Here is a 22,855-nt window from a genome sequence, read left to right as displayed (position 1 = left end):
TTGTTATGGTGGCCCTAGTAAACTCATACAGATAAGAGCTTATTTATGCTGGGTGGAGGTGGGGACCTAGGAGTCTAATAGTTTTGAATCAAGATTTTGGATCAATCCCTCTGGTTTCAGTCCTACTACTCACTCCCATCTTCAATTACATCCAGAAGCTTGATTTTCTGTCTTTATGAGGTTTTACAGGCTAAATGGGCTCACATTCACTTTTTTCAGTTCAGCTAAATCAGCTCCTACTCCTTTAGTCACTTTCCATCTTTCAAATTTTGTTGTCATCTTTAACTTTCTCATCTCTCTTATTCATCAGTGGGACTTTATAAAGAAAACAGAGATAAAGATATATATTCGATGCACCTTTTTTTTTACAGGACCATGCTTTCTATTGGAGAGTTCCCAATGGCTAGCCCAAGCAACAGAACCGTGTGTTATCCTGAAGGAAATATGCAAAATTCAGCTGGCTGCTGCCCAGTTGAAGAGTCTTCATTAAATCTGTAAGTGTCCATGGAAATAGACATATCTGTGCAACCACAAAACTTAGAAATGGCCCCAAACTGCAAGAAAACTGCCATTTAATGCTTAGTTGGTTGTTATAAATCTTTATTTTGATTTCGAATTCAGGCATCGAGGTACATTTCATTCTTCTCAAAGTTTCTTCTTCTGGGTAACAGCCAGCTGAACAACTGAGTGTTTTTATAGTGCAAAACAGCCTAGGAGATACCACCTGTCATTGGCTTCACAGTGAATTCTATGACACACCTATTGTAATGGCCCTGTGTGTGATATCACACAGTGGGCGAACAAGCAGCAGGCAGACTTGTTTAACTAGATCTGTATGCCTTTAAAACTTGATATTTCTGCCTGGATGACACAGTCTTCTTCCCAAGTCTCACTATAAGAGACTTGTTATAATAAAATGACAATTTAGCATGAAATACTAAACTTTTTACTTTAGGAAAATGGGATTAGCCATTATAATAGGTGCTAAAGACTACTACTAAAATGAATTAAACAATACTATTTTTCTTCTCTGAGAATTTAACTGAAACTTTAATCTCATAAATGAAATAATTTAGTCCAAAAAATAGTACTCTCTTATCACTAGCCTTTGATATGAAGATTTGTCACTGCTACCTAAAATGACCATCAAACTAAACTGCAGAAACTCATAAGCCTATGGTGAGTATTATGGCAGATTCCAGGCTCATTTTTTGATGTGCTAACAGTTCCAATTAAGGGCAATGGTCAACCGTTATATAAACAATCTCTAGGTTGGGCATGAAATAATCCCGATAGATAAAATCTACTTCTTACCCCTTCATTATTGAAAATTATTAGAAAACTCTGAATCTAGCATAATTTAGGATGATGGCCTTCAATGGCTAAGAATGTGCTACTTCCTCCTGTCAGGATAATGTACCAGTGTGTTTCAAATTCTAATGTGTATCAGAACTACCTAGAGGGCTTGTTAGGAATACAGACTGCTACCCACCTCCTTGAGTTTCAGCTTTAGTAGGTCTAGGGTGAGCTAGTGAAGCTGCCTTTTTAATAAGGTCGCTGGTGATCTGATGCTGCTGGTCCACAGTTTGGAAACCACTACTGTGCTTAATTTAACTATTTATGGATAAAGATGTTTGGATAGAGGGAAGTAGGGGTGTGGCAGGGACTTTCACATTCATTTATAACTCTTTTGCCAAAAGAATCAAAACAATCGGGTAAGGAAGGTAATTTCATGGTTGAGAGTTTAACATGACTCATGATGACCTTCTCCATCACTAATCTAACCAATCAGTATAGCAGTAGGTGGCCAATCAGAGATACTAAGCTACTTAATCAGAGTTAGTTGTTAGATGATGAAGCGGAAGAAGGGAGCTTGGCCATCATTGACCAATAAAAGGAAAGGTCTGGCCATAAAAGTTGGTTTTGTTTGTACAAACAAAGTTGAGATAGTTTGATAAAAGCTTCTGGATAATCTTGGAAATGACTTCATATTAAAGATGACAGATCGAACCACACTTGTTTACCTTCATTGTCTCCTGAGGATAATACAGGAAGATAAAAGGATAAATGTATAGGGACAAAGAGAATGGAGGAGGGGTCGAAATGTATATTTTGACACAATTCTGGAAGATGGGATGAATGGAAGTAGACACTGGTTTAAGAGAACAGCAGAAGCTACAGTCTAATGTAGAGGTCAGTACAGAAACAGCTCAGTTACCCTAAAAACCCCAGAGCTGCCTGGGTCTTGGAGATGTCAGAGATCATCAGAGGGAGATGCTGGTGAGAGGCCCCAGGATCTCAGAAGTGAAGGAGAGGGGAGAGGCAGCAGACTGAAGGAATGTGGATATTTGGAGTCGTTAGATCCTCAGGTCCTCTGTCCCACTCCTTGCAGCCAGGTGATCATAACTCAAGCAGGTAAAACAGGAGAGAGGCTTATACACCAAGTAGAAAGAAAGGCAAATGTAATGCACCTGCAAAAAAGGAAAGAATGTGAAAGACTGCATACTAAGCAGTAACTCGCCCAGACCCCTTTCTCTCAACTGCTTCCAGAATACTGGCAGCCAGGTGAATGTCCCCTCAGGCAAGAGAGTGCAGATATTTCTTCTGAGAAACTAAAGAGCCCCAAAAGAAAAAACCTCTAGTTTTTGACATTTGGAAGATCTTCCTATGGAAAGACCAGCTTTTACCTGACCACCATACTGCGAGCCCACAGGTGAGCAGGCACACTCCCTCCCACTCCTATACATAGTTTCTGATGGGGCTTTATGACTTCACTCTTAAGTACAACTAGAGAGTCAAAGGTTTGCAGGCATTTGAGGAAAGCCTCCTGCATGATGGTACTAAAACAAATACATGGAATAAAAGGAAGCAGAGGGAAGGCAGGAAGCAGAAAAAAAAAACCCTTTAGTAACTATCCACAAAAGATAGAAGAAATTATTGCAACCATGACATAATCATAGAATTCTGTTTAAAAAATAACATAAAACATGAAAAGAGCTCTTAGAATAGCTGAGATAAAAACTTCAGTGAAAAAGAAAGTAAGAAACTATTCCCCCAAATAGAACAGATGAAGAGATGTCCAAAAGGAAAGAAAACAAATTCTAAGATTAATCCAGAGGATCCAATATCCAATTGAGAAGAGTTTTAAAAAGAAGAGTGGACAATAATCAAGGACTTACTATGCGTCTGGCACTTTTTTAAGTGGTGCAGATATATATCTATGAGGAAATTACTATCATTATCTCCATTATTATTATACATATGTTATATTATTGGAGACAAGGAAACTGGAGCACAGCAAGAATAAGCGACTTGCCCAAGGTCATGTAGTAGAGGCATGATCTGAACTTAGACAAATCTTCGCCATTGAGTTTCTAGCACATAATGATGAAATTTCAGAATATTAGAGATAAAGGGATTATTCTATAAGGATAATTCCAGAAAAAAAAGTTCCAGGTCACAAAAACAATAGAATCAAGGTGGCACTGGAATTCTCAACAGCAACACTGGATGCTAAATGATAAAAGAGCAATTTTTATAAACTTAGGAATGGAAATTTCAACTCAGAATTCTCATCTCCGTTGGAACAGTGGAGGGATGTTTCGAGGGGGAAAAATGAAATTGTTTGATTATTTGGAAAATAAATTTGATAGTTATTTGACAGTTATGTTGTAGAAAAAACATCAGGATGGGTGCAAAACAAAGTAAATAGATAGAAGATTTTATAAGAAAGAAAACAACCGCAGTGCATCAGTTGGCTCTGTTGACTGGTATCTGCACAGTCACCAACTACTTAATAACTCCCAAACTGTGAAAGAGCTGTGTTGGAAGAATGGAAGAAGGGGAAACTGGATGGGGTGTGAAAGAGCCGAATCCTTATCTGAGGCAACAGATAGTCAAAGCACATCTAAACGATAAATCAAGAGATAGCGGTATAAATTATTTAGAAATCAGAAGGTAAATGACAGAAGAAACAGCTAAAAGTGGAATGTGGTTGCCTCTAAAAAAGAGATTAAGAAGATAGAGGAGAGGTGGGTACTGTATTATTTTAAAAGATTATACTAACCTTAAAAAGTATGTGTACTTATATTGTCTCTAATAAGTAAGCATTAAATTTTGAAATTCATTTGCTTAGAGCGAAAGCATGGAACAACCAAACCTTGCTTCCTAATGTAATTTTCAGGAAATACCTGATCCACAAAGATTAAAAGAGAAGTTGTTATTAGCTCTGGCAATGTAGTATTAACATGAAGTAAAATGTGGTAAGTTTTTCATGCCCTCTCCTTCAGTCTCACAATTCGTAAGTATGGGCTAGATGCCTGCAGAACTTCCACAAATACTCTTTGGGAGCAGTGGTTATAAATTATACCTTTGCTAATTCGCCTCGTTTCCAAGTAGGAGAAACTGAGCTACAAGAAAAGTCAGTTTCATCCTGAATTGTTTCCGTAGCAACCATACTAAGCTGGAAGGATAAAGCACCTTTGTAGTCGCTGCTTCTATTGAATTACAATGTAAATGTTGATGTCCACCTGGAAACGTCAAATGACAACAGGTTTATGGAACGGATTCAGTGGTTGTTTGCAGCTCTGGAATCCCAGGCTGCAGAGTTGAAATGGTGCGCTTGGGCCATCTTACTGTCTCTTCAACTCGATCCCCTCATCCCACCAAAACCACGCCACTGCCCGTCTACCCGGTTCATGAAAGTTTGCTCACCTCTTTGAAAATCTGTAATCTACCAGGTATCTTTTACACATCGGGGCACGAAAAGTGTTTGTTGTGGGTAAGAATGTTAAAAATGCAATTACGCAACAGACCCGGCAATCGTTGTGTTCCTCCCCGCCCTCCCCTCCGGGCCCCCCAGAGCACAAAAGTAAACTTCAGTCCCGTACTCCTCTGACGCTGTCAAACAGTCCTCTTAATGTAGGCATTAAAAGGCTTGTGGTTGTGCTGCGCATTTGATTCCGGTTGGCTTGGGACACCTGAGTTCTGCTCTCCACAGTCCTTCCGTTCGACCCACAATCCCTAGTGTTTGCAGGTGTTGCTTTTTTTTCCTGGTTCCTTCTCCTGGAAGTTCCCCCTCCTCCCCGCCACACCTCCGGCCGGCCAACGGGAAGAAGGAAAACGTAGCACGAAGTCTCCGAAGCACTGACCCTCGGCTCCCACGGGCTGCCGCAGAGCTGTAAGCGTGCCGCTGCTCCACTCAGGTAAACTTCGGAGTGAGTTACCTGCACTTGGAGAAGGGCCTTACCTGAGCGCGCCTCTGCCAATGGCAGCTCACCTGAGGGAGCCTCGCAGCCAATCACCGCGGAGCTCGTCCCTCGGGTTGTACCCTTTAGTGAAAGAATTCAGCTCCTTGCGAGAAAGTTACCTGTGGCCGACCAAGTCTGCCACTTTCTGCTCTGTGGCTGCCCATTGCCACGATCCAGGAGGACTCCGCGCCGCCCGGCCGCCTCCGAACTCCGGCCCCATGTGAGGGGCCCCTCCTTATCCCACCTTTCCGGCTAGGTGAGGGCGCGAGCGGGCGAGCGAGCGAGAGTGGTGAGGGGGGACGGAAAAGCAGAATTACCTGTAGCTCTTGTTCTGCCATCTCGGGCGCTCTCACACACCTTCACCTGCACAGACTTGAAAGTCCAGTTTCACCAGAGGCTGAGGCTCCAGGAAAAGGGGAGCGAGTTCATTGGATCAAACATGTCACAAGAGTCGGACAAGTAAGTGGATCACACGCGCCGGCTGCTGCTACTACCACTTTGGGCTGATGGCAACTGGTTTGTTATGTTTTTTTTTTTTTTTTAAGTTGCTATTGTTGGTATTTTTTTTCTTTCTTTTTGGTGTATCCAGACTCTTAACAGATTATGTTTCTACCCTGGTTAAGGGAGAAATCCTACAAGAATGTGAATGTTTAATACCCCCTTTGGGCCTTGATAGTAAAAGTAGGTTTTCCTCTTTCCTTCCTCCCTTACGAAGGATCTCAGCTCCCGATTCCCAGGACGAATACCTGGATGTTGACAGAGGATTTGGTAGATGAGGGCGGGAGGCGTTAGTCCCCTCTTTAAGTTGCTCCCACCGTTTCAGGCTTTTAGGGCCATTTGAAAATTCAGCTGAGTTCCTTCGATTTGTCCAAGGGGCCTGCTGGAGAAGCGGGTCTTGGCCGCTTTTGTGTGCGCGCAACAAAGAGCCTTTATATGAAGCAGAAACGGCCATCTTCCCGCACTTGGGCAGGAGAGTGTGCGTGTGCGCGCCCCCGACGGGAGGCGAGGCGCGGGGGCGCCCGGGTCTCTGGGGCCGTCCAGCGCCGCCCCCGTCCCCCCGTCCGCCCCGCATTGTTCGGCCACCTTAGGCAGGTGCGCGAGGACAGGGCCCTTGGGAAACGAGGGGAACTGATTTCAGGCACTGAGTTCGCCTCTTGGTGGGGCGCAAAGGGGAGCCTGCAACTTTTCGGTTCGCCCACGTCCGGAGTGTTTGTGCGCGCTCCTGCGAGCCCGCGGCCCGGCCGGCCCAGGCGCTCCACACTGGAGGCGGCCACTTCGGGCGTGGCTAGCGTGCCTTCTCGGGAAACTCTCGGACGGAAAGGCCAGGGCCGCGGGCCGCCTTCCCGCTCCCTGAAGGGCGAGCCGGGAAGCGCGTCCTTCCCATCCGGGACTGGAAGTCAGACTCGCCGGCGACCAGTGGCCTGCGCGGCCTGAGCTGCGGGTCGCCGGGCCGGCGTCCGGGTCCAGCCCCGTCCAGGCGGCCTCCCAGCAGGCCTGGCCTGCGGCTTCGGGACGGCTTTGTGCTGGCAGGGGGAGGTGGGGCCGAGGGCGGGAGCGGGAGGGAGTCGGAGGTGGGTCCCGTGGCCTTTCTCGGGATTCGTTGTCGACACTCCCTTCCCCCTCTTCTCAGGCGCGGCCGGGGCTGAGAACTGGCCGCGTCCTAGTCGAAGCGCTTAGTGGCCACCCATTTGCTTTCTTTGGTAGTTTTACCCTGGTGGTGTGGCTACCCCAAAGAAACCTTCTTGAAGGGGTCTCCCCCAGGAGGAGGGCCGGGCGCCTCTCCTCGAAGAAGGGGCCCGGGCCTATTCTCAAATCGAGGGACCCTAAGAGGGACAGTGGGTGGGATGTGCCTGGGGTTGGTGGCGAGGAACCTCCAAGTAAAGCCTCTGGTAGGGTAGGCATATCTAACAGTACATGCTGTCATACTTAAAAAACAAAAATCTTCCAGATATTAGTACCACTTTATCCACCAACGAAAAGTTAACTGCGTTCTACACACCGGAGGGGAAGAACTAGTGTTTAATAACAAACACTGGAAGGGGTAGGAGAACGGTGGGGATAGGAAAGTGTATGATTGAATATCCACCCTTACGCTCACTCACATTCTCGCTGTAGCTTTTGAGAAATAACCACTCGATTTTGAAAACTTAAGTAGGCAAAAGCCGAGATGACAGGGTTTTTTTTTTTTTTTGGTTTTTGATCTTGGTATCAAAAATGGTTGCAACTCTAGTGACTTTCGGATAAGATTATAATTCTTTAATTAAACCATACAATTAACATTTGGTTATCCAGCTCTAGTTTTATGATACAACAGGACTCGAATTCAGGATGAAAATGGACGGGTTTTTATTTTAACCGGTGATACTTGGCACCAAGAAGGACAATTTATTTAGTATTGAAAGTAGGTTCTGAACACTAGCGATCTGGTTTCAGTACGATGCTTTTATGGGTAATAACTGTTTGGGATTGCATATATTACATTTAATGAAAGTAGCTTTTATGTAGTCATGGTTTCCAAGACAGTTTTGCATCCTGGGAAAAGCAATACTGACAATATGCCTCAAAGAGAAACACCTTTGTACCCCCACATGCCTCTCTCTGCTTGGACTATTGAGAAATGCTGGAAATTAATAAATTTGAGTTTCGCATCATTTTTGCAATTTCTAGCCTAGTTTTCTTAATATTCTAAAAGAGGAGTGGCAGGCGTGGGTCAGGTTTTCTGTACCTGAATCTTACGCAATTGTGTATGCTAAGTGGGGCGGGGGTCCTGCCAAAGCAAGTGAGGGGCCCTGAAGCTTGAGCTTTGTCAGCTTCATGGTAAATCCACTTAGGAGGTCTGTCTGTATTTTCTGGAAGTAACCTAAAAGAATACACACAGGGTATTTTTCCATAAACCTATCAAAGTGTAGGTAATCTTTTGGCTAGTGTACGAAGATAAATAATCCCAGTTAGCAAGTCTAGACTGAAATAGTAGCATCATCTTTTTTTATGGTTGTGGACTTTTCAGGTTGTGGACTTTTTGGATTGAAATGTCCTGCTTTTTATTATGTTCTGCAATGTTGGTGTTATTGCTAATTAATTTTTAGGACAGTTTGTAAATATTTTAAAATTTCCTATTCTCCTTTTTTAAATTTTATGAAGATTTATGATCTTTCTCAACAAGCATGTGATTTCTACCAAGGCAATGATAGATTTAGAAACTTTTATTTTACTGCCATATATAACATATATTTAGAGAGTATATATGTAATTTTATTTGATACCCAAAGGTGTTTCTCATTACATGAATATGTTTCCTGATTACCTACTATTTGCAACAATTTAGATAGGCATTATAGGAGAATAAAAAGATGTGTAAGATGGGTCATGTCCTCAAAGGCTCACACTAGTGGAAAGTAAGACATGAACAGACATAATTTTAAAAATTTGAAAAGTTTTAAATTACAGTTGACATACAATATGTTAATTTCAAGTGTACAACATAGTGATCAGAAATTTATACAACTTAAGAAGTGATTACCCCATAAGTCTAGTACTCCTTTGATACTCTACATAGTTACTATATTATTGACTATGTTTCCTATGCTCTACTTTACATTCCTGTGACTGTTTTTGTAACTGGCGATTTGTACATTTTAATCCCTTCCCTTTTTCCCTAATCCTCCCAACCTCCCTTCTATCTTGCAACCATCAGTTTGTTCTTTGTATCTATGACTTTGTTTCTTATTTATTTATTATGTTTTTTTAGATTTCACATATAAGGGAAATCTCTGTCTGACTTATTTCACTTAATGTAATACCTCCTAGGTCTGTCCATGTTGTTGCAAATGACATGATTTCATTTTTATGATTGAGTAATATTCCATTGTATATATGTACTACCTCTTCTTTCTTTATTTATATATTGATGAACACTTAGGTTGCATCCATGTTTTGACCATTGTAAACAATACTGCAGTGAACATAGAGGTGCATATGTCCTTTGGAATTAGTGTTTGGATTTCTTTGGAAAAATGCCCAGAAGTAGAATTGCTGGGTCATATGGTAGTTCTATTTTTAATTTTTTGAGGAACCTCTATACTGTTTTCCATAGTGGCTGCACCAATTTACAATCCCACTAATAGTTCCCTTTTCTCCACATCCTCTCCAACACTTGTTTGTTGATTTATTGATGATTAGTGTGAGGTGATATTTCATCATGGTTTTAATTTGCATTTCCGCAATAATTAGTGATGTTGAGTTGAACACATATACTTTTAATTAAGGCAATACCTGGCAAGTGACTAAAAGTTACAAAGAAAATATAATAATGTATTTATCAGGTCATGGTATATCGATCCCGTCTCCCTACCCACCCTGCTTTTATCTAGGACAATTACTTTCAGTCATTCTGTGTGCTTTATCTTGAGTCTGGCCATTATTTTAGAAAGGAAATAGAAAATGCCCCCAAATTATAGGTATCTCATATGGATAACTTTTTAAATAATGGGATGAAATATTTTAATTAAACTTTACTCTTTGGTTTTATAAATGCATATGTTTGTTTCCATTTGGCTATATATCTTTTAAGATCAAAAATATTAAGACTTAATCATATTCTTTTCAAGCCACTAAAAATACCCACTTATTAAGTTAACACATATGTCGAGTGGCACTATATACCCAGCATTAATCCTGGCATTGAGATTCCCTAGCAAATAGAACAAAGTCCGTGCCTTTGTGCTGCTTATGTTTTAGTTGGGGAAAACAAACAGTAAGTCAATCAAGAAGTAAATTTATGATAAACTAGATACTAATAAGTGCGATGGAAAGCAAAAACAGTTTAAAGGGAATGCAGATAATGGGGACCCATTTTCTATAAGGTGGTCAGTGATGGCCTCTCTGATGAAATGACCTTTAAGTAGAGACCTGAAGGAAGTGAGGAATCAAGCACTGAAGATATATGGGATAAGATGCTTTTTAGGCAGAGCAAGAACAAAGGCCCCGAGCTGGGAGAGTGCTTAGCATGTTCTAGGATCAGAAAGGACTCCACTGTGAGTGAAGCAGGAAGGTAGATAATGATCCCATTAAGTAAACTAATGTAATCAATTCTCGACTTACTAGTATACTCAGACAAAATTATATTTATAAATGGTCCTGGCAGTCAAGAGGTGATTAAGTAAAGAATCAGTTAATAGCAATAGTCTTGTCTTTCTCCTGAGTGTTGAGTATCGACAGTTGAATGGTTAGTCTAGTGTTCTCTTTCCTACAACGGTTAAATCCTGCATGCTCCTTAATTTAGAGGTGAATAAATGCACGCATTCTAGAAGACCCCTGGGAATTAGAATCGAGGAAGAAGGGCCAAGTACAGATAGTGTTTGTTCTGACACTCCTGCCTCCCTAAAACTCTTAATTTAACCTACCATTCTTCAGGAACTATTTCACTCCTTTTAACATCAGCCTCCTATAAAATAAGGCTTGCATTTCCTGCCCTTCTCTTGTCCTCATTCAAATTCTGCAAACTTGTATCCATCAGAAAATGCAGGCTCGTCCACTGTGTTTGGAAGAGGACATTGCAAACAGTGCGCTTGGGTTAGTTTCATATCTTTAGTGAAGTAAACTAATAGACAGACATATTAACTGTCTGAAAATAAGGAAATACTAGACAACAACATAACAATCTGGATTAATTTTTTAAAAAATTGAAGATAACTATGTACGTGTTTAATAGTAGAAAACACCATAGGAATCCTTTAAACAACTGCTTCCCAAATGCATCAGATTACAAAAATAGCTCCCCAGGTACTTGGGAAAACTGCAGATCCCTGGACACTACCCCAGAACTGTGGAATCAGATTCTCCATCACTGAGGGTCTAGGGCATCTGCATTTAAACAGCGTCCTGGTAGCTTTTATGATTGGGTTAGGGAAATAATGGATTAAATGAGTATTTAACATTATGGAATAAGTTCAATTTATATGCAACTTCTCAGGTGTTATATTAGTGAGTAACTGAAGCGAAACCTGTGGCTCTATTCTATGTTCCTTATACTGCTTCTGAATGAGCAGCTTCTGATAGAATTTTAACTTGGGTTTAAGGATTCTTAGGCCTTCTCTCAATGTTATTTGCTTTCATTGTTTGAAAGGGAGGGAGTTGGAGGTGCTGAACTGCCCTTTCTGGAAGAATGGAGTCATTTTGACAGGTCATATATTTCCAGAGCTGCCAAAGACTTGATGTGGAGTGATGTCACCCATGTGGGCCTCTGCCAGGCACGTAGCTAAGGGTCACATTCAGATTTTAGGCCGGATCCCATTCATAGGGAGCTTGGTTGGAGTTAGAAGTTCAACTTGCAGTTTCACATTAAAACCAAAAGTTAGTGTTCATTTTTCTGAGGACAGTCTTTATCGAAGTTAGATTCTACTTTGTAGTACAAAGTCAGAGGTATTGACTTCTGATCTGATGTTGGTCCTTGGCGAAATGATTTAATGAAATGAGGGTTGCCATTTCATTTCTAGGGCTGATGGTAGCTTTAAGTATTTCCCTGATAAGATGGTACTAGACCTTCTGTTGGCCTGCAATTACGTCTTCTTTTAAACTGACTTCAGATATCAGGCCACTCAAGTGGGCCTTGTGCCAGGGGGATTAAAAGTAAGTGCTGGAGCAGCTGATGAAGAGCTATATCTAGCAATTTCTACTAGACTCTGCAAAGTCAAAAGGAGAATTTAGACAAGCAGCCAGGTAAATCAAACATACATAGGAACATTTAAACAATAGCTATACCCATTAACCCTAAGAAGTATTTGAACTCTATAGACAATTTAAACAAAATTATTATTTTGATGTTAGGTTTTTAAATCTACTTTTTAAAAAGTCTTAGATAACTCAAGAAAATGCTTTGGTTCCTCTTTCTGATTTTCATGTAAGTAGGCATACATTTCTGGTTAAAAAATGAACCATCTCACTTCCTCCCTAGACTGAACCAACATATTTTCCTCCCTCCCTTCCTTCCTTTCTTGGTCTGTCTCCTCATGCCACTTTCCTGATTCCCCACTTTCCCCCCGCCCCTTATATTGGTGGAAACTGACACACGCACAGCTTCTATGCAGAGATATAAATGTGAATCTGATTTTAGGTGTAGTGAACTTTGCATTGGGCCAGTTCTCTTACCATTTACAGCATCAGCAACTCATCCTTATTACCTGAGCCAAGAATGAAGATGATGGCAGCGGATATGTCACTCTATCTAATTCAAGTCAACTAAGTTTAACCTTGGAAAATGTTTAAGTTCTTTTTGGTATAGGGAAAACTTTATCCTAAATTAATTATAGTCCTCACTCATGATTCCTGGCATTCACACTGGAGTATGGACACTATCTTCCTTTTTTTTCTTTTGCCTACAGTACCCGGTCTTCCTAGGTGGTCTCCCATCCAAGTACTAACCAGGCCCGACCCTGCTTAGCTTCCGAGATCAGACAGGATCAGGCATGTTCTGGGTGGCATGGCTGTAGACATGATCTTACTTTTCAAAAGGTATTCAAAGATTCATGTTCAATTATTAAAAACTAGGTCTAAGCTGAAATAGAATAGTGATTGGTTTGGCAAACTTGCCCAGGAAAAATTCCTTAGCGAGCAGCAACAGGCTGAATAGGAATTTTTGCTTCTAGCCTAGGAGGGCTAGTAGGTTGCTTAGTAACAACAGCGTGTACCTGGGGAATCCCTCAGACAGCTTTACAGGTCTTCGGATTTAGGCTCTGCCAAATTCAGATTCACCCTACCCTCCACCTGCCCTGCTTATTTCCATCCTTTAATGTCCTGGCTTCTTGGTTTAGAGAGATCGATAGATTGATCCGTCTATCCATCTATCCACACATCCATTGCTAGGAAATTACATTTTATGCTGTAAATCTTTTAATGGTAAATGGTAAAAAGGACGGAACTATAATGAGTTAAGTAGTACAGAAGCAAAAGGTATCTCTTTGGGGATTTACCTCCACCCTCTCCCTCCATTTTTATTGATAAGAGGATTAAGAAGTGTTTTAGTTTGATGTGTTTCAGTGACTAGCAAGAATAAAGTGATATTATTTCTAAAAACAGCACATTTTGATTTGCCATATACAATACCAAGTACACACTTTCAAAGTTCTATGGAAAATACTAGAAAAGCTGGTACATTTCAGGGGATTTTAGTGTATGTACATTGCTGGTATAGAGATTGTGAATTTAAACGGGCATCCAGTGGAAAGCAATCACTGCCTGTGGAGGCTGAAGAGTTATTTTACTTTGTAATGAACATAGCAATGAACTTTGTGGGGAGCACTTTTAAAGTGATTTGACTTCACTTTCACTTCTAAGGAAATGCGTCCTTTACAAGTGTGAATGCAGACTCCCTCCAGAGCAGAAAAGGAAAGCAAGATTCTCTTGTTTCTTTTTATTTTGGCACCTGCTTTTCATCAGAAGGTCGAATGTGCAAGTACAACTAACCCCCCAGAGCCAGAGTCTCTTGTTTCTTAAGACCCTTGCATTTAGATTGGAGTTTTAGGAAAGGGGTGGCTGTGGGTTGAAGTGAAGGGAGGAATGGAGAAAGGGAAGGAAGAGAAGGAGCAGGAAGAAACTTATTTAGTCAATGTTGATTTGCCAGCGTTTTCTCAGTAGTAGAGTCACGGAGCTGGGGTCTAAAGTGCGGTGACATGTGGCTATTCGTTCTCCTGGGGAATTGATGTCCCTAGATCTAGGGCACAAGCCTTAGAGATCACATAGGGCATGTGAGCAACCAAGCATAAGATTTGGAGCTAAAAATTTGGTTTGAGGAGAAAAGTGCCATACGATATTATTTCTGTGTTGCATTTGGGTTTGTAAGAATGGGTTGAAAATCTGAAGTTTTGATTAATTTGAAAAAAATGTGCTCCTTTTTTCTTTTTTTCTTTTTTGTAAGGAGTATGAAAACATTGCCTTCTTAACATATGAGCACGAGCATATGAAATGTCTGTTTAAAGATTCCGATTGTTTTACTGTGCGTTAGAGTGAACTTTCCTTCTCACACTCTCCCCAGATCATTGCTTTTAGTTCTCAGTTCGGTGAGTCTCATAAAATAACTGCTTTCTGTACTTCTTGGATCTAACTTTTCAAAGAAGCAAGGAACAAAGGTAGCTTTTGCTTCTTTCCTGTATTGCCAATAAAATAATTAACATAAGATCAGAGGATTCTTTCATTATTTTTCATCTGTAAAATGAAAAGCCGACCTAAATGATCTCTGAGGAGAATCACATGCTCCAGCGTGCTGTAGGTCTCGTGTTCTCCCTACAAAGAGGTTTGGGGAGGGGGCGCGGCTCACAGAGAGTGATGGATGTTACATAGGAGAGAACCGGGCTCAGTGGGACCCGCTTCCGCTCCCATGTCCCCTCCACCCCTTTGCCAAAATAAAAGGTGGTCTGCCGAAGATGACAAAGAAACAGACGGGAAGATTTCAGAGTGCCACATGGAATTCGGAAGCTCGGCAGCTAGGCGGTAAAATCAAGAGTTTACCTAGAGGACCCCCATACAGCCTCACTGGGCTAGTAGATAAAAGGGTACAAGAAAATCAGATAAAAAGGCCTGGCAGGTACTCCGAGAACTCTCTTTCCAGAGAGAGCCCAGGAAGCGGTCTACTCTAGGCAGGCTCGTGGAGTGAGTGAGGCCACATCAGAATGGATGGAACATCGAATGAAATTTAGTTCGCCGAAAACCTTAGGCAAATGGGACAACTTCTGCTTTCCCCCTCCCCTCCTCCGGCGCCTCCTCCCTCTCCCCGCCTCTCCTCCTTCCCCTCTCCTTCCTTCTTCCTTTTTCTTTTCCCTCTTCTCCTCCTCTTAATAAAACAATACTGTCAGGCTGTATTGCCGAGCCAGTAGTTTAGTAAAGGTATTAAATAATAGAAGGATAAGAAAAGGTATTAAATAATATAAGGATAAGAATATCATCTGCAGTTTCATGTCAATTATGAATTAATATATTATTTCAACATCAGAGCACATAATGACTATTCATTTAGGTCAGCAATAAAATCTCTTTCTCAGGTATCCTAGTGTGTTAAAGGATTTAGAAGTCTCTGAAGTTGATTTTCTCTGCGGGTCAGTACTGGTACTAGGACAAAACAGACTGTAGCCCCTGGGAGGTTCCCAAGTTGGAGGACTTTCGATGGGTTACAAGACTCCTTAAGTACATTTTTGGTTCTTCCGCAGATCACGATTTTTACTTTGGAGTCTTGGTGTCTGCTTTGAAATATCTATGTCTTACATATTTTTGAAAACTTTAAAAAGAACAAATGCCTCAACAGAAATATGGTTAAAGACCACAAGTAGACAATTCGCAAAAGCTATTTAAGTAGTTAATAAACATACGAAATAATATTTAGCTTTATTTATAATCCAAGAAGTCCAGATTATAGAACAGGGAAGTTCCAAGTTTCTCTGTCACATTGGCCAAGATTAACAACTGGATTTGGAGAAAATACTTTTCTAGGAGGATTATAAATTATCACGAACTTTCTGGAAAGCAATTTGGCAAAACTGATTGAAATGGGTCCACCTGTTGACACCTGAATTCCAGTTTCAGGAATTTATCTTAAGGAAATAATCAAGGATATTAATTATAGCATTATTTTTGAAAATGAAAAATCAGAAAAACAAGTGCCCAGCTACACAGAATTGATTTAGTAAGATAATGGACTACTATGCAAGTATTACAAATCATATTATGGAAAAACATTTACCGACAGGAGAAAATGTTCATAATGTATTGTATTAGGATGTTTATGTAGGCATAAAAAATAAAGAATGAAAATAATAAAACCACAATAGGTTAAAAGTAGTTTGCTCTCTGTGTAGAGAAATTATAGGTGCTATAGAACTAAAATTATAGGTGTTCTGTGTTTTTCTAGTTTGCTGAAATGAACTTATAATGCTTTTGTAATTAAGGAGAAAAATTTTAAGGTTATTTTTTGAAGTAGTCATTCTGTCCTGGAGACATTTAGAAATAACACATACATACCCTAAATAAAATAGAAAAATCTGCCTTGCTTGCTTTGGGTAGAATTTATCTAATGCCCACAGAGGTCTCTGCCTCCCTCCTTCTGATCCAGGCATGCCACCCTGCACTTCACGGGAGCTGTGCCATGTGTGCCTTCTGCACGATGCCTCATTCACCTGAAGATTTGTTGGGTGTGTGTCTCAATAATCCTGTCTTTTTGGATTTGCCCAATTATCCAATCTAACTATTTTTCAAAAACAGTACAAATAGGTGTAGGAATTTTCAACCTTTGTATAACTTGAAGCTGGGGAATGACTGAGAAACTGTTTCTTTTACTCAGAAGGCTGCCATGTACTTGCGCAGTTTCCCTTGGAGAAATTTCTCTGTAGGTGAGGCTGCCTTCCAAACCATCTCAGACACTACCTGGATGTTTCTGGGAGAGGCTATGTGGCGAGTCCAATTGCATTTAATCTTTTGGAGGAATAGGGAGAGCCTGGGATATGACTTCTGTAAACACAAAACGTAGTTAGTTGTAGGTAAAGTTGAGTTTTTAATATTTTTTTAACAACAATTTATTTTTTTTATAACGTAGACTAGCTTTTCCCTGGAGGGCCCAGCGTGTGACTCATCTACCTGCTTCTACAAGCTGGTACACAGATCATGCCAGACTAGAGCTGGAGTCTGTTAAGCTGTATGAGATTGCATCACTGGATTTCCTGCAGGCAATCTTTAATGGAGGCTTTGTCGCAAATGTGAAATTATTTGCTTATCAACATATCCAAGGAGCACCCACAGCAGGGAACGAAAAGTGCACGATGTGGATATGAGGGAGAAAATGGCCCCACAGGATCACTGAAGTTGCCAAAATTATGTCAGGGAAAAAAAAGGGGCGGGGGAGGGTAAAAAGAAGTGGAAATGAACTTTGTACACGTGAGCAAAACCAAAGCAGTGTTTGGCTGTGGGGAGCAACAAGAACTCCAGTTTGTGAAGCAGGAACTCATAGGTATACTTTCTGGTTGTGTATTCCAAAGTGAAATTTGCAATTGCCTCCTTCTCTCCCACACCCACTTGGCTCCTCCTCCTCTATATTTTTCTTCTCATTGTGCGGAAATTCACCAGATCTCAATACTGTATCTTATATTTTCAAAAATCATCATATTTTTTGGATGTTCAGAGTCTAAATAAAGGCTTCTGGGAGGAAGATGGTTTGTCTTTTTATCCTGTATGTATCTTCAATTTAGTAAACAGCTCAAAAGTTGCGGTTTGTGTTCTATTTAGCCACACAAAATCACAAATTTGCTTTTTGAATTTGCCCTCAAATCTTGAGGCACAATTCATTGATCTTTAATAGTATCCTGAAATTGAAATGAACTGGGCTAGCAGTTACTCATTTAAAAGACCCACTTACTTTTCTTGTCTTCCTGATCCTTCCTAAACAATAAAATAACCTACGTGGTCGATACCCCGGGAACCATTTAATTACAAGTTGCAAGTTTTTCTCCAGCATACCCACGCTTGGCCAGGTGAACCAAATTGAACATGCTATTCAGAGCTTTCAGAGCTTTGTTGTTGTACCAAATATTCCTGGAATATGGAAGACATTGAAAATGTTTTTTACAATTCTGAGATTTTTATTGTACTGAATATTTGATGGATTATTTTACAAATTACTGTTTTGAAGCATTTCTGAATCTTCACTGCTTTCAATGCTACAGTGCAGGCTGACTTTTTTGAACTATTTTGTCATATAGTTTTACATTTGCATGTGTTTCCTTTTTAAGCACCATTTTTGGGGAAGCTTTTTTTTCTGATTATGAAGATAATGTATGTTCATGAGGAAAAAATGGAAACTAGATAAAAGTATGTAGAAGAAAAATCTCTCATAATTCCAGGACTCTAATATTTATATATTTTCTTACAATTTCTAATGTGTGAATGCATATGAATGTGGTTATAAAAGAGTATACAAATTGCGATTCCCCATTTTTACAACATTCATGTTATTCTGCATTTTCCACTTAAGTTTATATTATTAACATTTTACCAGTCCCTTAAATATTCTGCACAGAATTTAATGGTGAAATCCCCTGTTTTTTGTATTTAGGTTGTTTTGCTTTTTCTTTATTATAATCATGCTTACACATTAATCTTTGTATCTCTGGTTATTACTTTAGAATAGGTTTATGGAAGGACAAGAATAAAAGACATAAATATCTTTAGGTTCTTGAGTTACAATTGGAAAATAACTTCTAAAAAGATTGTAAAAATTTGTATTTTCTCCCAACAGTGTTTGAGTGCCTTTGTCACATCATATCATCAATAAATGAGAGTTAAGTTTTTTGTCAATTCAAAAAGCAAAAAAAGTGTATTTTTATTTTATTTTGCAATTTGATAATGAGGTTAAAACATTTTCTCAGATGTGTATTGGTCATTTACATTTCTTTTTTATTGAAGATCTTGCTCTTGCCATAGCTGCTACATACAGCTGTGCCATTGTGTCTGGATGAGGGGACTTTGGGGCTGAGATCCAGCTATGCTTCTCTCTGGCCTCTGCCCAGGGAAAAGGGCATCTTCCAGCATTTGTACAAATGTATGATACTGGTTAGCAATGGCTTGTTATTTTTCATTCATTTTAAAAATTGGGTTGCTGATATTTTTATTATCGATTTATGAGAGGTCTTTAAACACCTACTATTATCAACCCTTTTGTCAAAATTCTGGCTACCAATTCCCGAACTTTTTGTTTATCATTTGATTTCATGATTAAAAAAATATTTAGAGCTTTAAATTTTTTTCCATTTTAGATATATTGCTCTCATGTATGTAAATACTTTCATTGCTTTCAAATGTAAAAAGTTTGAGATCAACCTTTATGGGCTTAACTCATGAAAATTTTTTCTTCTATTTTAGCCTTAGTCTTAAGGTTATTTAAAAGGGCCCTTAAAAAGGTAATTCATACCTCATTGTAAAAACATTAGGGATAAACAATTACTCTCAAAACTACCACTCAGAGATGTTAACATTGCTAACAATGCTAACACTTTGGCATCTATATTGTAACTCTTGTTTCTATGCAATTACATACAAATAAAGTAGGTATACAGAGATGAGATGGTAATTTACATGCTCTTTAGGAACATATTTTTAATTAATATTGATCACAGCTTTCCATGGCAATAAATATTTTTAATGGCCCTATAGTTTTACGTTGAATGGAAATGTTTAAATTAATTTAACCAGTTCCCTATTGTGGTACATGTAGTTTTTTTTCTCAGTTTTTTACTATTAAAGTTAACATTCGAATGATTATCCTTATAGCTATATCTTCACACATTTCTCAGTTATTTCCTTGAAATATGTTCCAATGAATAGACATTTCTGATCAAAAGGTACGCTCTTTTTAAAAATATTTGGTTCATATTTCCAACTTGCCATCCAGATATTTTCTCGTCACTAACACTCCCACCAACAGTGTATCTGAGGGAGACGGTTCCGCTTCCTTCTCCAACAATGCATATTATCCTCTTTTTAGTCTGCCAATTTGATAGGGCGAAAATGGTAACTTGTTTTGAATAGCATTTCTTTTCATTTACTCATATGATATATTCTGTCTCAAAAGAGATTTTCTTTTTGTTTTTATATATAGTATTTTGATATCTTAAAAGCTCATTTTGGGGTTTTGTAGAGTTGACCATCAGTAAAAAGAGTTTATTAGCAGAAGGTCCAGCCATGGTCTCTTCTCTCAGTAAGTCAATGGATCTGAGAACTGCCCCTAATTCACAGCCTCCATCCTTTGTCAGTGAAAGCAATGACCCAGGTCTGCACTCAAGTTCCTTAATCAAAGATCGCAGTTCAAGGAACTTAGTCAAGGGACAGGGAGCCCATATCTCCAAGCCAACTGATGATGACCAAGTTCAGGATGAATATGTTCAAACAACAACAAATGAGTGGTCACCACACTCACTTATTTCACTTTATGATTTATCGAGTGCCTGTAGGCCAGGCATAGCAGCTGGGCACCAGGCCAGGCTCTGAGACCACAAAGATGAAACAGACTACTAGTTTAAGGTCTGAGAACCTTTAACAACATAATTAGAAAAAACATAATTTAGAAAAAAATGCACATTTACTTTTCATTCTTGAGGTAATTAGTTGTGAGAAAAGTGGAGACAGGCAGGTCCACGATAAGACAAAATCGTGCAAGTCTTCAAATTTTTTCCTTGATTTTGATTTGAAAAGACCTGCCACTATTTTTTATTTCTCAGGTTTGGTCAGGCTTTCGTCCATTCACTTGATTTATTTACTGATTTTGGTCTATTTTTAGCCGTTAAGAAACACTTTGGCTATTTATCTCAATAGTAGGGTTATTTAAAATGGAGTCACTTTTCAAAGAGAAATCTCTAGGACTCTGTAATTAAACTTTATATTAAAAATCTTTTCTAGAGCTATGGAGTTTAAACATCTATTTGTGTTCCCTGTCATATGCATTTTGCTTATAGTGTTAAAGGAAACATCTGTGGAAACTGGCAATTTATGGAAGTGATTTGGTACTTTTCTAAACTGAGGTACAACATGAAAACATCTAGGACAATTAGGAATTTATTTTTAAAGTGTTGGTGACATTAGAGCCAGCTGCAGTAATCAGGAACTCATTATCTGGTCTGTGAATTATTGAGGCTGTTTTCTTCAATCTCCTTCTTATGGTTAACCTTTTGGATATAAATTTTTTTTCTCCCTACAGATCTAATAGAGGGAGCACGAAAAGGAAAATTCAGCATAATTAGTTTGGCTACTGATTAAGGGAAAAAAATGTTTAATTACAATAGCAGATTGAACTAATTATTTTAAATATATTCTTTGATTAGCTAGGATTTCATGTGATGGTTGCTACCCTTTCTCCTACCCTTTTCAAATGTTCTCGAAGCTGTAAATTTAAGGATTGTTTGATTAGGAATCCTACCATTTGCAAGGTACATATAATGGCCTTCCCCGATGAAACATATAAAGCACTGTGCTAATGAAAGGCTAATTAAGTAATTGGCTTATGTTGCATATTTTTCTATTTTTCCAACCTGACTTTATAAGTATTTGTCCATAATTTTATGATTTTTTTCCTAAATATTTTAATGGCTGCAGAGCATTATGTGCTGTGGATTTACTATCATTGACTTACATTTAGGTTACATGTAGATTGTTGCCATTTTATTATTATAAAATCATACTTTTATAAAAATCCTCAGATATAAAACCTTTCACAATTTTTGAATCATTTACTAGAATGAATTTCTACAAGTAGAATTTACTGAATTAAAATTTATAAATATTAAAAAAAATATGTCATTACACAATAACTATAAATTAAGGGAGAAAAAAGATAAATTCCCCTTTTATAATTCTCTCCTACCATTTTCAACAGAATCTTGACAGTTTCTTGGATAGCCTTCGAGATGTGATTCTAGGCATTATATTAACATGAATATGTATGTACTTGAGAGTTTTAAAATTTTTTATTTTTTATATAAATAAATGATTTTATATATATTTTTTTATGACTTTGGTTGTTCCATGTCAACACTGCAGTATTATATCCTGTTTTATGGTTGTGCAATATTCCACAGTATGACTTATGAGTGACTAAATTTGTAGAAGTAAACTTCTGGAGCAAAGGCTATGTGTACTGAAATCTTAGATTGTTCTCCAAAATTATACTTTAATCTATAATCAATAATGTTGAATATGCCCATTTCTGCCTACCCTCAAGAAATGGATTTTTTTGAGTCTAAAGCTGTTTTTAATTAAAACATAGTTGACATACAATATTATATTAGTTTTAGGTGTACAATGTAGTGATTTGACATTTATATACCTTACAAAGTGATCACCATAAGAAGTCTAGTAGCCATCTGTCACAGTACAAAGTTATTGCGATGTTATTGACTGTATTTCCTATACTGTACATTACAGCTCCATGATTTATTTATATTAGAACTGTAAGTTTGCACCTCTTAATAATCCCCATCACCTTTTTTGGCCCATTCCACCCACTGCCCAACCCTCTGGCAACTATCAGTTTGTTCTCTGTATCTGAGTTCTGTATCTCTGTTCATTTAATTTTTTAGATTCCACCTATAAGTGAAATGATACAGTATTTGTCTTTCTCTGACTTATTTCACTTAGCATGATAACCACTTGGTCTATGTTATTGCAAATGGCAAGATTTCATTTTTTTTTTTTATGGCTGAGTACTATTCTTTTGTGTGTGTGTGTGTATGTGTGTGTGTGTACGTGTGTACCACATCGTTATCCATTCTTCTATTGTTGGACGCATAGGTTGCTTCCATATCATGGCTATTGTAAATAATGCTATAATGAACATAGGAGTGCATTTATCTTTTTTAATTAGTTTTTTCATTTTCTTAGGATAAGTGCTCAGAACTGGATTTGCTGAATCGTATGGTGTTTTAATTTTAATTTTTGAGGAACTTTTGTACTGTTTTCCTTAGTGGCTGTGCCAGTTTATAGCCCCACCCAACAGTGCACGAGGGTAGAGAAGAGGCAACTCACACTGCAGGAGGTGTGGTCCAAGGGCCTCAGGATCACCCTGGTTTCAGAAGATTTTAATG

At 39.0% G+C, this 22,855-nt stretch overlaps 1 protein-coding gene, 1 long non-coding RNA gene and 1 pseudogene across 6 annotated transcripts in view; 1 reads left to right on the top strand and 2 right to left on the bottom strand.

Moving 5' to 3' along the window:
- Positions 1-4,441: 4,441 nt before the first annotated feature.
- On the bottom strand, positions 4,442-5,756 carry LOC120595495 (uncharacterized). The gene is made up of 3 exons (XR_005650876.1): positions 5,567-5,756; positions 5,249-5,352; positions 4,442-4,462 (listed from the first exon to the last, which is right to left on the bottom strand). It is a non-coding gene; the product is annotated as an uncharacterized LOC120595495 (long non-coding RNA).
- The window catches only part of GRHL2 (grainyhead like transcription factor 2), a 152,920-nt gene continuing 135,181 nt past the window's right edge, over positions 5,117-22,855 (top strand). For 2 of the 5 annotated variants that reach the window (XM_039853623.1, XM_039853622.1), the window contains exon 1: positions 5,337-5,708. In XM_039853623.1, coding sequence (XP_039709557.1) covers positions 5,689-5,708 — 20 coding nt within the window. In that variant the 5' untranslated portion in view covers positions 5,337-5,688. Of the gene's footprint in view, positions 5,205-5,336; positions 5,766-22,855 lie in introns of those variants that run through there. The other 3 variants (XM_039853626.1, XM_039853625.1, XM_039853624.1) reach the window with 3 other exon arrangements.
- On the bottom strand, positions 12,620-12,738 carry LOC120595910 (uncharacterized; annotated as a pseudogene).

Source organism: Pteropus medius, unplaced genomic scaffold (genome assembly GCF_902729225.1).
Source record: "Pteropus medius unplaced genomic scaffold, Ma_sr-lr_union100, whole genome shotgun sequence".
Lineage (NCBI taxonomy): Eukaryota > Metazoa > Chordata > Mammalia > Chiroptera > Pteropodidae > Pteropus > Pteropus medius.
The sequence above is the reverse complement of the archived record's forward strand: the minus strand, read 5'-3'. Positions and strand labels throughout refer to the sequence as shown.